This window comes from Hyaena hyaena, unplaced genomic scaffold, assembly GCF_003009895.1.
Source record: "Hyaena hyaena isolate Hyena2069 unplaced genomic scaffold, ASM300989v1 scaffold_47, whole genome shotgun sequence".
In the NCBI taxonomy this organism is placed as follows: Eukaryota; Metazoa; Chordata; class Mammalia; order Carnivora; family Hyaenidae; genus Hyaena; species Hyaena hyaena.
In genome coordinates this window covers 2667193-2680922 of record NW_024080679.1, presented here as the reverse complement: position 1 = coordinate 2680922, position 13730 = coordinate 2667193, and the positions used below count along the sequence as shown (strand labels likewise).

The window sequence follows — 13730 nt, the reverse complement described above, 5'->3', positions numbered from 1 at the left end:
GAATGTGGGCAGAATGACTCCCGTGCGGGCCGGGCGGACGCGACCCCGAGGGGAGGCGGAGAGCGCCGAGTGCACATCGCCCTCCCCCGGCGGGAAGACGGATGGGCTTCGGGGACGGCTGCCCCCGACGCCCCTGCTCGCAGGGACACGTCAGAGCGCCCGGGGCCGCGGCGGCGGAGCCCCCCGCCCCCGCCCGCGCCGCCTATAAAGTCGGGGGCCTGGCGGCGGCGGCGGCGGCGCGCTCCGAGTCCCGGTCCTCGGCCGCTCGCTCCGCGGCCAGCGCGCCCTCCGCCAGCCTCCCCGCGCGCACCATGCGCCGCCGCCAGCTGCCGCTCGTCCTGCTGGCGCTGGTCCTCTGCCAGGCGCCCCGGGGCCCGGCCGCCCCGCTGCCGCCGGGCGCGGGCACCGTGCTGGACAAGATGTACCCGCGCGGCAACCACTGGGCCGTGGGTGAGTGTCCCGCGCGCGGCAGGACCGCGGCCGCCGGGGCCCCGGCTCCCCGGCTCTGCGGGTGGGTCTGCCCCGACCTCTCCAGCCCGGCTCTGCCGAAGCTCCAACCCCCGGCCCCACCGCCCGCCGCGGCCCCGGGAAGACGGCGGTCCCCGAGCGGCCTCCGGGCGGGCCGGGGCCCCTGTCCCGCGCGCCCTTCCCGCTGCCCGCGGGGAGCCGGGCCAGCGCGCCGCCCAGCGCTCCCTCGGCACCCGGCTCACGCCTCCTGCGAGGCGCGCGATCGCGGCCTCGCCTCGCGCGCTTCTGTCCTCGAACGACGTGGGGAGCCGGCTCCCCGAGCGTGTCCCGGGGCCCTGGGGGGACCCCGGCCGCCGCGAGCGGGACGCGGGCTGCGCGCGGGCCCAGAGCACGGCCACAGGTGCGGGAGCGCGTCCCGGGGGCCCCGGCTGCTGGGCGGGCGGGGCCGGAACGCCGCCGCAGGTCTGTGGGTCTCTCCAGTGCCCTCGGTCCGCTCGCCCCGGCCCTTCCTCCTTCCTCCTCCGAGGCTCCGGGCTCCCGCTCCCCGCGCCGATCCTGGCCTCTCCGTCCCCGAGACCCCGCTGGCCTCCGCCTCCCTAGACCGGCGACCTGGCCCTGTCCCCGAACTCCTTCCTCCTTCCCGCTGCCCTCTGGTCCCGGCCTCCGGGTCCGGGCCGGGAGTGCGCTGTCCGGCCCCGGACGCCAGCGGCGAGGACCGGGCGCCACGGTGGGGACGGCGACCTCCGGGGTCGGGCGGCGGGGCGCGCACCCACAGCTTTCCCGCAACCGGCGGGAGGGTAGCGACCCCTCAGCGTCGCGCTGGCCCAGTGTCACCCCGGGGGGGTCTCCGCCGCGCCAACCACAGCGTCCAGCTTTCTCGGGGACGTCCCCCTATGGCCAACTCCGACTTCCCGGGAAGCTGGTCCATCCCGAAGAGATTTAAGGGGTGGTGGTGGTGATGTGCGTTTCCCTACGTCTTTCGCCATCTACTCAGAGTGTGGGAAGGTGTGTTGGAAAGATACTTACTTGCTAATCCAAATATCAGCCGATTCACAGATGGTGTCAGGACCAGGACGAATTTCTGGAAAGAGGTGAGGCTGGAACTGTCACGCCCTCAGCGGCTCTGTTGCATGTGCCCTGTCAGAGAAATCCACAGCCGGGCGTGCAACAGGGCAGTTAGTTTGCACCGTCGCCAGAAGCACAGTTCGCCAAGTTTTGGCAGCCCCGAGGTGAAGGTATTTGTGATCTCTGAGGGACACCCGGAACCCAGCAGGCATGGAGGGGAGAGGTTGGGCCCAGTGAAGATGAAAACCCCTACCCTTGAAGAGGGAAGGATATCTGCAAGGTATTACAGAAGCCAGACCTAGAATGGATACTTTAAAGGGGCTTCTGGGAATTTAGAGGGAGTGGCCATTGTCCAGTCCAGCCACCAGCCAGTGGGCTGGAAAGGTGGAATGAAACTCTCAGATTTCCAGTCTCCTTTTGCTTCCTCCATATTTTTGTACTAAAAGGGTTTATTATTAGGTAACTCTAACCACTAAAAGCAGGACAAAGAGAGTTATCAGGGAGGCTAGAGCCATGTTGTTTCTGATGCAAGCCAACCTCCATGGCTGTAGTTATAGAGCACATCTGCCCCCCCGGGGATTTAGTGAGCCTGGCATTTAAACGCCCTTCCTTCATGGTGGTGCTGGGGCATTCCTAGAGCACACCGACCAGTTGGCAACCCCAAATTTTCTTATTTTCCTATTCGTTCTCGAATTCTCTTTTTTCCCTTTTTCTCTCTTGGCTGGCTGGGCAGAGTTGATGAAGAACAAGAGACAGAGGGAGGTGAAGTAGAAAATCACAGTTGGGTCTAAAATAACATTGTGAATGAGAAAAAGTTTGCTTTGGACAGGCGTGCTCTCTGTGGGGATCTGAGCACTCATGAGCATGAATGATGTTAGATTTTTAAGCCTAGCTCTCCACTACCCTAAATAAACGCCTGGCCTCCTCAACCACTGAAGGCATGCAGTTTCATGTTAATTCCATCAACGGAAGCCTACATATTGCTGTCCATGAGGAAGCTGTCAGCACACATTTGCAGGTTTGTCAAGGGAACTGCTTCTTGCAGCCGAGAGAGGCATGGTGTGGCAATGGAAAGCAAGTTAACAGATGGAAAACTTAAATTCTTCTCTGGCTTGACTTTTATGGAAATGTTTTGTTTGTGCAATGAACACAGAGGTCAACACTGATACTGGTACCTCTCTCTTTTGCTCCCACGAAACGCTGCTGGTAGTGGCTCTAATGTTGATGCCCAAGCATGTCCTGGAAGGTTGAATACTGAAACGCCAATGGTCAGCCCCAGATGCCTTTCATTATGGTGCTGCCCCAGAAACTGTGAAGTATAGCTGACGAATCACTCCCAAACACCCAACTCTTAGAAGTGCTCAACACCTTATGTCTTAACGGATAGTTTCCTAAGTTGAGGTGATCTTCAAATGTGGAGTTCAAGAAAATTGATTTATGTTTCAGATCTGCTCTTTGAGTGGTATTTTTAAGCAATTCAAAGAGACAAAAGCTTTTTTTTTTTTTTAACTTCAGGACAAGGTTGTATTTTTTTCAAGGGCCTGTCTTTTGTCTATGCTGAGATCTCTATTACTGTGATATGGACACATAACAAGTGATGATGGGAGAAGTAGAGGTGGACAGATCATCTGTGTTCATGTCGCCATGGATACGATGATTGTGTTGGTAGTCACTGGCTCCACAGTGAAATAGGACCCAACGAGTGTGTGCTTCCCTGGGATGTTATCGATGGTGCATTTCCAGTCTTACTAAGCAGTCCGTGGATCTGGGGTAGGAGTCTGAACTCCACCCACCCACCAAATATGCAAATGTGCAAATATGCACACTGTCACAAAGATGGATGGTAAATCAATCACAGATGGAAGATTGCTTTATCTTCCCGTTTTAGAAAAGCCCACCGAATTCTTCGGGCCTGACAACAGTGAGGTTCCTATTTGTAAAAACATCTCCATCAGCCCTCTGCTTTGTTGGCAATACCACCTTTCTCATTTCTAGCATCCTCATGAGAGCAATAAGGGAAAGCAAGAGGGCCGGCGGTCAGCACTGGGGCATCAGGTTCTAATCCTGCCCTTCCCATTATCATGATTCAATTTCCTCCATATAAATAAAGCCAAATGCTTCATTGCTTCCTGAGAAGTTGTGCAACATAATCACTGTTAGGGCTAAAAGCCAGGTTATTTTGTGGATATCCAGGCCCCCAGTTGACAAAGCAGGCAGGGGAGGCGTCACTCCTTCAGGACTGCAGTCCCTCAGTTGGGAGCATGTCCCAGCTGTGTGAGGTATCGTGTCATAAGTGACTTGGCAAGGGCTCAGACGGCAATGCAGTAAAAACCCCATGTTAAGGCTCCCCGAGACCCACCGAATTAATTTCTCCGAGTCACATAAGGAGTCACGATATACTGATATATGATCCCTATTCCTCTTTATAACATTAGAAAGCCTTTTGTAGGCCCTTACCCTTATCTCCAGACACCAGAATCATTTCTACCTGCCTTATATTTTCAGGAAGTTCAAAGACACTTCGGAGCAGTGTACTATAGTAGAGCCTGGACTGTGAGCTGGTTTTAATCCCAGGATTTTTGCTGACACGTGGGTGACCTTTGGCAAGTTGCGTTTTCATCCACCTTATTTAGTGGAGTAGATCAAGTGAAACGTCTGTAAACATGCGTCTGCAGTAAGGTCACACAAGAGCTTCCCTGTTGGTGGACGGAGCTCTTGCCATCTTAAGTGACTGAGGTCTGTTAAATATTATTCCAATGCCGTTTGCCTTAAATGCTTCTAAGGCTGGGCAACATGGGAACCACCGAGAGCTTTCCTTGTGACCTTTCCATCAAAGGCATCACTGGTTTACTAGTATTAGGAGTTTAAAAATACAATAAACTCCAATTGCAGAGATGGGGGGGGGGAACCATCTAATGAAATTAAATAAGATAATGTGAGTGTTATTAGCAAGGGGCTAAGGTGTTAAGAGTGCAGACCTTGAATTCCATACCCACATTGGACACTATGGCTATCTCCACGTGCGTCCATGAAGTGCCACATTTTTAGTGGCCTGGTCTCCTTTTATCCATTTATATGGCAGGAACATCATCCCTGGAGCCATTGGTAGGCATTCACTGACTCTGTTAGACATCTAAGAGAAAAATCTGCATTTATGTGGCTGATAAGTGTTGCTCAGAACTTGTTTCAAATCCTTTTCATTACATACACAACAAACGAATGTCTAAGTGACATTCCCTAGATTCAATCTCAGCTAAAATTCTAAGAAAGTTTAAATGAAAAATTCCTTTGGTACATTCATATTAGAGATAAGAGGAAAGAACATCGTTTTCAATCCCATGAGAAAAAGCATCAAGGCTCTTCTTTTCAGCAGCAATTCAGAATCGACTGAGGAGGATGTTTAACCTCCGTCATTCAGTTGGGAATAGCATTCGGCGCACACAGGATTGGTGGTGGCATTTTAGATACGGAAGCTTCCCTAGGTTTCATCTAGTCCAAACTGTTCATTTTATAGTTGAGGAAATTGAGCACCGAGGCGGCTCAGTGGCTTGGCAGAGGTTACCTAGCTGGTTAGCAGAGGTGCGGGGACCAAACCAAGGCCCCCCAAGTTGCAGTTTTAAATTGTGTCCCAATGATTGCACATTTTGAACAGGGGACAGAATACGCCAGTCATTTGGGAACTAACTCCTGATAATAAAATGCTGTTTATCCTGCACTTAGGCGGATGTACTACAAACCTAATGGGTTTTTTTTGAAATGTCTGGTTTCTTCCTTCCCCTGGGCTCAGTTGGTGGCATTCTGCTTTTGTGTTTGTTTTTACAGGGCATCTGATGGGAAAAAAGAGCACGAGAGAGTCCCCGGATGTTTCTGAGGGGGGGAGTCTGAAGCAGCAGCTGCAGTACATTCTTTGGGAAGAAGCTGCAAGGAATTTGCTCAACCTCATTGAAGGAAAGGGGACCGGAAGCCATCAGTCCCCCCGGAGGGAGCTCCTGGCCATGCGACAGTCTGCTTGGGATTCCCAGGATGACAATGACTTTAAAGTTGTAGGTTCAAAAAGTAAAGGTATAATGGGCTGCTGGAGTAGGGGTGGGGCGGGGTGGGGTGGGGTGGAGGTGTTTGGGGAGAGTCAGAAGGAGGTTAGGTGTGAGCAGAGAAGAATAAAATTGTTTTATTTTTATCTTTATTCTGCAGGCCTTCACAGCCACTTAATTAGACAGATACCAATACACGCTGAGAACTGGGCAGACACTTCCATGTTATTTCTTTTCAACATAATAGAGGATTTTTCCTCCTAGCATCTCAAAAGGGTGTTGGTTCCACACTCCAATTTAGGAGTTTTTTTTTTTTTTTTTTTTTTTTTATTTCTAGGAGAGAGAGAGACAGCGTGAGCAGGGGAGGGTCAGAGAGAGAGGGAGTCACAGACTCTGAAACAGGCTCCAGGCTCTGAGCTGGCAGTCAGCACAGAGCCCGATGCGGGGCTCGAACCCACGAACTGCGAGATCATGACCTAAGTGAAAGTCGGACGCTTAACCGACTAAGCCACCCAGGCGCCCCCAATTTAGGAGTTTTATTAGTAACTGGGTTTAATAGCGATTGTGCCTTGATGAGATTTTTTAAAATCTGCCAGGCCCTCCAAGAATATTTTGATGGTGAAGCCAGAGATTATTTGAGTCAATTCCTACGTTTGTTTTTGATGAGCACTAGTGGGAGGGGCGATTCACATATGCTTTTATTTATTTATTTAATTTTATTTTTTAAACTTTTTTAATGTTTATTTATTTTTGAGAGACATGGAGAGACAGAGCATGAGCCAGGGAGGGGCAGAGAGAGGGAGAGAGACACAGAATCTGAAGCAGGCTCCTGACTCTGAGCTGTCAGCACAGAGCTGGATGTGGGGCTCGAATTCACGAACCATGAGATCATGACCTGAGCTGAAGTCAGATGCTCAACCAACTGAGCCACCCAGGAGCCCCCACATATGCTTTTAGAAGAGAGAATTCTGGTTTGTGACCTTTTATGCAAAATAGCACTTCTTTATACTTGTTCTAAGATTACCTAGTTCCAGTCTTCTACTAGTATTTCACAACGTGTTGAACATATCTAATCAACTGATTTGTCCTGTGTGTGGTCTTGTCGAAGAGAAGGACAAATAATTATACCAAATTGGCATTGCTTAGATACAAAGACAGTAAATGGGATGAAAAGGAAAATAAAATTTATAGAAAGAAAGCCAGGCAATTGAAAACGAAGTGATTCCCATTAACCTTTGAGAAGTTTCCATGAAATGTATATAAAAGGCAAAAATAATAACTGCAGTTCTTATAATACTAATGACAGGCCACTTGTATCAAGTCACTACTTTAACTAAGTACTGGCCTAAGCAGTTTGCCTCCATTTTCTCTGTGAATGCTCACAGCTGTCTTAGGAGGAAGATTCAAGAAAATTCTACCATTCTCTCCATTTTAAAGGTGAGGAAACAGAGACAAGTCGTATAGCTCTTCAGCGGCGAGAGGTGGGCAGGTGCTTGCACTGTGTCCCTTGGACAGTGTGCTGCCATGGGAGACGTCTCCTGGGGACCCGCTGGTCCTCGCTGATCTCAAATATGAAGGACACACCTAAAGAGAAATCTGTTCATTCAGAAAGTACATCTGGATTAAATCAACAAATACAGAAATAAGTTGCAGCTTCGCACAAAGTCCTGAGTGATTCCCTTGCTCACATCTGTGGTCTAGGTATCACGACCAGCTTCCTTCTTTGTTGGGGGCTTACATGGCTCTGAGGGCTTGGGGGATTTGTGACTGACTCCTCGGCCCCTGGCTGAGTCCTTTTCTTGGTCAGGTGACTTTATGGACTTCCTGTGGGTGGCTGTCCAACAGCAGTGCCTTCTCCTTTGTCTGAAGAGTAATGACAGTTGCTAACCACAAAACCCTCCAAAGCAATTTTACAAACACTGAAATGGACTTATACTCATAGCTCATTCATTTTTTTAAATTTGATTTTAATGTTTATCTAGTTTTGAGAGAAAGAAACAAACTCTGAGTGGGGGAGGGGTAGAGAGAGAGGCAGACACAGATTCCAAAGCAGGCTCCAGGCTCTGAGATGTCAACACAGAGCCCAAGGTGGGGCTTGAACCCATGAACCATGAGATCATGACCTGAGCTGAAGTTGGACTCTTAACAGACTGAGCCACCCAGGCGCCCCTTACACCTCATTCATTTTTAAAAAATTCTCTTAATGCTTATTTATTTCTGAGAGAGAAAGCAAGAGACAGAGCACGAGTGGGGCAGGAGAACAGAGAAAGAGGGAGATGCAGAATCTGAAGCAGGCTCCAGGTTCTGAGCTGTCAGCACAGAGCACAATGCAGGGCTCGAACCCACAAACAGTGAGATCATGACCTGAGCCAAAGTTGGATATTTAACCGACTGAGCCACTCAGGCGCCTCTTAGCTCATTCATTTTCACAACCCTTTGAATTGCTTTATTCCTCCAAACCTGGCCCTGCATAACCTTAGAATGTTTTCAAAAAATTCGGCTCTTTACTTAAACGTCAAAAATTTCCCATCATATTCAGGAGAACATTCTGTAAGCAGCGAAGCCGATTACAAAAGAACAACTCTGGAGAGATGTCTGAGGGGTCGTAGTATAGGGTGGGTTGAGTGGGCAGCCACAGACCATGAGTGTTTCAAGGGGACAATGTTTATCGGCATTCCTGTGACCGGAGGGAAAAAAGTCATCTTTGTAGAATCAGGCCTCACTTTCCTACTACATCTTTTTATGTTTTGTCTTCTTCTTCTTCTCTTTTTTTTTTTAGTGTTTTATTTATTTCTGAGAGAGAGAGAGGCAGCGTGATCAGGGGAGGGTCAGAGAGAGAGGGAGACACAGCATCTGAAGCAGGCTCCAGGCTCTGAGCTGTCAGCACAGAGCCCAACGCAGGGCTCAAACCCACGAACCGTGAGATCATGACCTGAGCCGAAGTCGGACGCTTAACCAACTGAGCCATCCAGGCGCCCCCTTTTTTACAAGTTTAGAAAGCCCATCCCATTTCATTCCACCTTAGGTTGAATAATTAACTATTGTACACGTGGTACCATTCTTTTGGATACATTTCCCAGCAATATAAAAAAATTCAGTGGTTGGAGTCGTTGTTGCATAGACCGAAAGAGTTCATTACTCTCCTTGCTTTGGAAATTCCATCTTAGTGAAAGAAGGTGAATGTGTAAATTGAAAACACCTTACCATTATCTTATTCACAAAAAGGGAGCACCAAGAGAACAGACCTATTAGGAATCCATACATCTCTCAGTGTTAGAAGGAAGTTTAATAACTAAGCCAAGCATTGCCAGAAAGTAGCAGCAGGAATTTTCAGAGACTGAAGGACTTTAAAAAAAATTTTTTTTAATGTTTATTTTTTGAGAGAGAGAAAGACCAGGGGAGGGGCAGAGAGAGGGAGACACGGAATCTGAAGCAGGCTCCAGGCTCTGAGCTGGCAGTCAGCACAGAGCCCGACGTGGGGCTCGAACCCACGAACCGTGAGATCATGACCTGAGCTGAAGTCAAACGCTTAACCGATAGAGCCACCCAACCTTAATCTTTTAACCGTACCCTTATTTCAAAATATTAATGGAACTTTTACCCTACGGCACGTAGCACATGAAACAACGTTCAGATCAGCCCCAGGGCCTCATCTATAACTCTGGATGTGGCTCTGGGTTGTCCTGGGTTTCAGTGAAGGTTGAAGCTGGCCTTAGAGTTGCTGTCGTAATTTGGACCTACAGCCATGCTCTCCACAGCCTTCGTTTTTTCCTCTTATTTGGCAGACACGAAAGGGCCTGTGAGTGCATTGCCGAGGGCATTATGGGAAGGAAGTAAATGTGCAGGTTTGCCCTTCCTTTTAAGGGATGACTCCCACTGTCCCATCGAATCAACATAGAGAACAGAAAGGTTGTATTTTTCAATATGTGAAACGCTCCAAAGGAAGTTCCAAATACAGGAAAGGCAGCAACATGTCATGAAGAATAACTAGAAATTTTCTGATTACCCCAACAGTTGCTATGAAGGAGCAGAGTGAAGTGACCCCCACCTCAAAGATAGCGCCCCCCACCCCAATAAGGGACCCCCTCCTGCCTCCAGATCATAGATCTTCCTAGGTTACTAATTCCTCTTTTCCTTGCAGCTTTACTTCCGTCCCCTTGAGCCAGACAGCTCAGATTCAATATTTTGAGCCAATGCGGGGGCTTTCTGAACTCTTTCCCACGTCTTCCGCTGGCCCCTTTTATGAGCGGTGCCTCATATTCAAGATGGATGGTAGCATCGTCAGGCAGGCTGGCGAACCCTTAATAGTGCAGCCCGGGCGTGTGGAGAAGAGCGAAACTGATTGGTCTGTGTAGGAATTGAACCCCAGGCCCTGGCCTCATTAACACCTGGTCAAAACAGTTGAGCCACAGCGCAAGTAATAACTGGCCTGAGAATATCAGTAATTCCTTTATTAGAAACAAATGGCTGCTCGAACCACTGGGGAGCCTGAATTGCCAGAGAATCTTGGAAAGTGTAATGAGCTCTACTCCTTTTGAAAAGTGTTTTCTCATCTCAGCATATAGAGGGCGCTAGAGGGGAATAAAGACAGTATTTCAAAATTACAACCACTCATTCCTCCTTCCGTCTAAACTTGAACAGGAGCCACGACAAGCGAACCACAAGAAATTTAGAACTGGCAGAAATCCAACTTAGCTCCCCTTGCCAAGCTGCCCGCACTCCTACCACTTACAGTCATGGCTTTGTAATATGTAATTGTGCAATTCGTAAGCTAGGAGTGGCAATGAGGCACTGCCAAGGTAAGCAAAGTAAGAATTATGATTCCACATTCGCCGATGCCCCCCCTTCCCCCCAGCTGACACTTCAGTAACAAATTCCTGGCGATAATACATTTAATTTCCAACTTTGGCCCAAAGACACCTGACTAGTCCTATCAGGATACAAGTGAAGCTAACAGAACAAAAAGAGCCATAAAGGTAGGGGCCCCAGCAAAAGAGGAAGTGAGTCTCTCTCTTGGAGGGGATGGCTGTCGTTCTCAAGCATGAATGTGCTCAGAAGATTTTGGAAAGCCGAGATCACTGGGCTCCACTCCAAGTTTCTGATTCAGTAGGTCTGGTGTAGACCTGGGAATTTGCTTTTCTAGGATGCTCCCAAGTGATGCCGATGGTGGGTTGGGAATGCCTTTGCTTCCAGCATTAGACTTCAGTATCGTTAACTATGTTTGTTTAACTCTTTTTAATATTTTTTAAGCTGATGGACTCTCTGCTCTAGGTTCTCAACGTGGCGGAAGGGACCCCCAGCTGAACTGACAGACAGCATCAGCCTCTCTCCAAGAAGCAAAGCAAAACTCTTAAGAGACTGCGATCTGCTGGTATCAATGCCACTGGGTCATCAATGAGATTTCCTTTGTGCAAAACACTTAACTATTCCTGTATCTTTCAACCTTGACTAAATTCACAATTTTCAAGTGACATCTTCTGCTTTGAACTTGTTGGCTGTGAATAATGTCCATTAAGAGTCTTCCAAATAATGCTCTTTACGTCTAGGCTATTTGTCCATTAGAGTCTAGCCCCCAACCTGTTACCACTCACAATAAAAATGTAATCACGTTGTCCAAAGGGCAGGTAGTTCTCTTATTTCAATTCTGAATGAAAAGATGTGGCTGTGATTAACAAACAGCTTGGTAATGAACTTGCGTGCTCACTGATGAAGGCAGGCTGGGTTCTTAACTCTCTCCTCGGAAGGCCACTTACTGAATCCTTGTAGTTGGCTGATAGCCTTTCTAGAGGCTTCAACTAGAAGCTCTCATTCCCTGGCCCTTACCATTACATGGGTGAGGCTGAAGGTAGAGGCTTATTGTCCCTTAATAATTCCCATTTCTTCAGCCTTTTCCATGACTGGGTATTTTGCCAGTGTTATCAGTATTCTCTTTATAACACTTTTATAAGCTGAGAAGGAGCATTCTCACTAGATGAAGAAACAGAGTATTAGAGAGGTCAAGTGACTTGGCCAAGGTCACATAGTAGATAGAACTAGGATTCAAACATCTAAAGTCACCAGATTTTCTGCAGCGTTTAACATTGTCCACATTGCCTCATTTTTTAACCTCCCCTTCGGTATATTTAAGCCTGGCAAATGGGGCTCTTTCTTCAAAACTTCATTGCCAATCTAGAGGAAAGTGATCCCCACAGATAGATTTAGTCAGATCCCCAGCAAAAGGAGAGGATGAATTTGAGAGATTCCCTTCCATTTCCAGAGAACATGGCCCGGTGGTTGGTAACACTCACCGGTTCCAAATTTATCATGACATTCACACATGAACAGATTTTAAAGCTCTCTGCCATATGTTTAGATTTCCTTCATTTAGGGAAATCGCATTTGAATCAGTAAAGAGATTTGTCTTGGTCTTGTTTTGATTGTCAAAGAACCACATAAGATGTGATGTTTTCTTTTTAATTCTTTTAAAACCACATTGACTCACAACTTACACAGAGCCAGATCTAGGGGAATACGTGAAGTGTGTTATCAACATCCCGCCACCTTCCTCTTCCTGAGGCTTTTCTGGTGTCTTTCCCAAGAACTTGATCCTAAGCTGTGTCAGCTAAAGTCTGTCGTGCAGCTAATGATCACGGGGTAAAGTCCTGTCACAAGGACTTGCCCTCTGACAGGACTCTCGTGAAGATGAAAACAGTGTTCCAGACCCAGGGGAAACTTTCTGTAATGGTGACCTTTCAGGCAGGGAGAGAAAGGGAATACTCCAGGAACCACCCCGTCTAGACTGTCCCTTCTTTGCTTGTGTCGTCAGAGTAAATGTGATCCTCTGTTTTAGCGGCAATTTTTTTTTTCTCTATGTGTTCTGAGAGACAAGAACAGCTCCCTGAAATCTCCTGACCCTTGCAGGGCTCCTCTGTACCAAGGCCAAGTCAGCATTATAATCCATTTAGTTTAGACATATACTTTGGGGCGCCTGGGTGGTTCAGTTGGTTACGTGTCTGACTTCAGCTCGGGTCATGATCTTGCAGTTCATGAGTTCGAGTCCTGCGTCAGGCTCTGTGCCGACAGCTCGGAGCCTGGACCCTGCTTTGGGTTCTGCGTCTCCCTCCCCCTCTGCCCCTCCCCTGCTCACCTCTGTCAGTCTTTCTCTCAAAAACAAATATACATTAAAAAAAATTTAAAAGAAGATATACTGTACTAGAAAAGCTTTCTCCTCCTCCTCCTCCTTCTTCTTCTTCTTTTCCTTCCTCCTCCTCCTCCTCCTCTTCTTCTTCTTCTTCTTCTTCTTCAAGTTTATGTATTTATTTTGAGGGAGAGAGAGAGAGAGGGAGTAGGAGAGGGGCAGAATGAGAGGGAGAGAGAGAATCCCAAGCAGGCTCCATGCCATTAGCACAGAGCCCTACTGGGGGCTCCATCCCATGAACCGTGAGATCATTACCTGAGCCAAAATCAAATCAAGAGTCAGATGCTTAACAGAATGAGCCACCCAGGTGCCCTTAGAAGAGCCCTTAGAAAACGTTCCTTTGCAAGTACAGTCCTATCACATATCATAGTGTCTGCCTGTTGGGTAGGGTAAGTTTTAGCTGCAAATAACACCATCCTTCTTCTCAATCTGTTTTAGTAGGAAAGGAAATTTAGGAGAAGATAGTAGACAGGGAAGACCAGAGAAATGGGCTCAAGGCTCAACAAGGAGATTCAATGGCCAAAGCCACGCCCCTGATCGAGGTGATGAGGTGGTCAGTGCATGCCCTGCTACCCCTGAAGCCTGCTCAGGAACTGCCTGAGTTTGCACTCTCTTTGCTTGAAGTGATACGTGCCGGCTCCCCAAAGCTTCTTTAAAGCTTTTTGGCTTACTTCCAAGTTAGAGTTTTGCATGTCTGTGTCTGATTGGTGGAACCCAGATCACATGTCTGGATCTAGCCACAAGGGAAACTGGGAAATGTAGTTTTAAAGATTATATTTTGGGAAAATGGGACGAAAACTACGGAACTCTATCAAAGAAAGGAGCGGGTGTTCAAACAATATGGTCAGAAACAGATAACATATCCCCCTTTCCTTTCTTTCTCAAGAAAAAAAGAAAAATAATTTCCTCTTTGATTTCTGCCCAGCCCCTTCTAGAGAACAGTTAATACCTAGCCCGGGAATCTGGGGACACAGGAGCCCGGGGACTGT

At 48.3% G+C, this 13730-nt stretch overlaps 1 protein-coding gene across 3 annotated transcripts; it reads left to right on the top strand.

Moving 5' to 3' along the window:
- The first annotated feature begins 255 nt into the window (after window positions 1–255).
- Window positions 256–11166, top strand: LOC120230800 (gastrin releasing peptide). 3 transcript variants are annotated; one of them, XM_039230541.1, is made up of 3 exons: window positions 256–450; window positions 5356–5576; window positions 10836–11166. In XM_039230541.1, the coding sequence occupies exons 1-3, from the start codon at window positions 312–314 to the stop codon at window positions 10866–10868; spliced, it is 393 nt and encodes a 130-aa protein (XP_039086472.1). In that variant the 5' UTR covers window positions 256–311; the 3' UTR covers window positions 10869–11166. The 3 variants fall into 3 exon arrangements, with proteins under 3 accessions (XP_039086472.1, XP_039086471.1, XP_039086473.1); XM_039230540.1 differs by having other exon boundaries at window positions 5356–5595; XM_039230542.1 differs by having other exon boundaries at window positions 10815–10870.
- Window positions 11167–13730: the final 2564 nt, after the last annotated feature.

Coding starts and splice junctions, on each gene's coding strand:
- LOC120230800 (XM_039230540.1), top strand. CDS start 312: ATGCGCCGCCGCCAGCTGCCGCTCGTCCTGCTGGCGCTGGTCCTCTGC. Junction 451..5,355: donor CGGCAACCACTGGGCCGTGG/GTGAGTGTCCCG, acceptor TTGTTTTTACAG/GGCATCTGATGGGAAAAAAG. Junction 5,596..10,835: donor TGTAGGTTCAAAAAGTAAAG/GTATAATGGGCT, acceptor TCTCTGCTCTAG/GTTCTCAACGTGGCGGAAGG.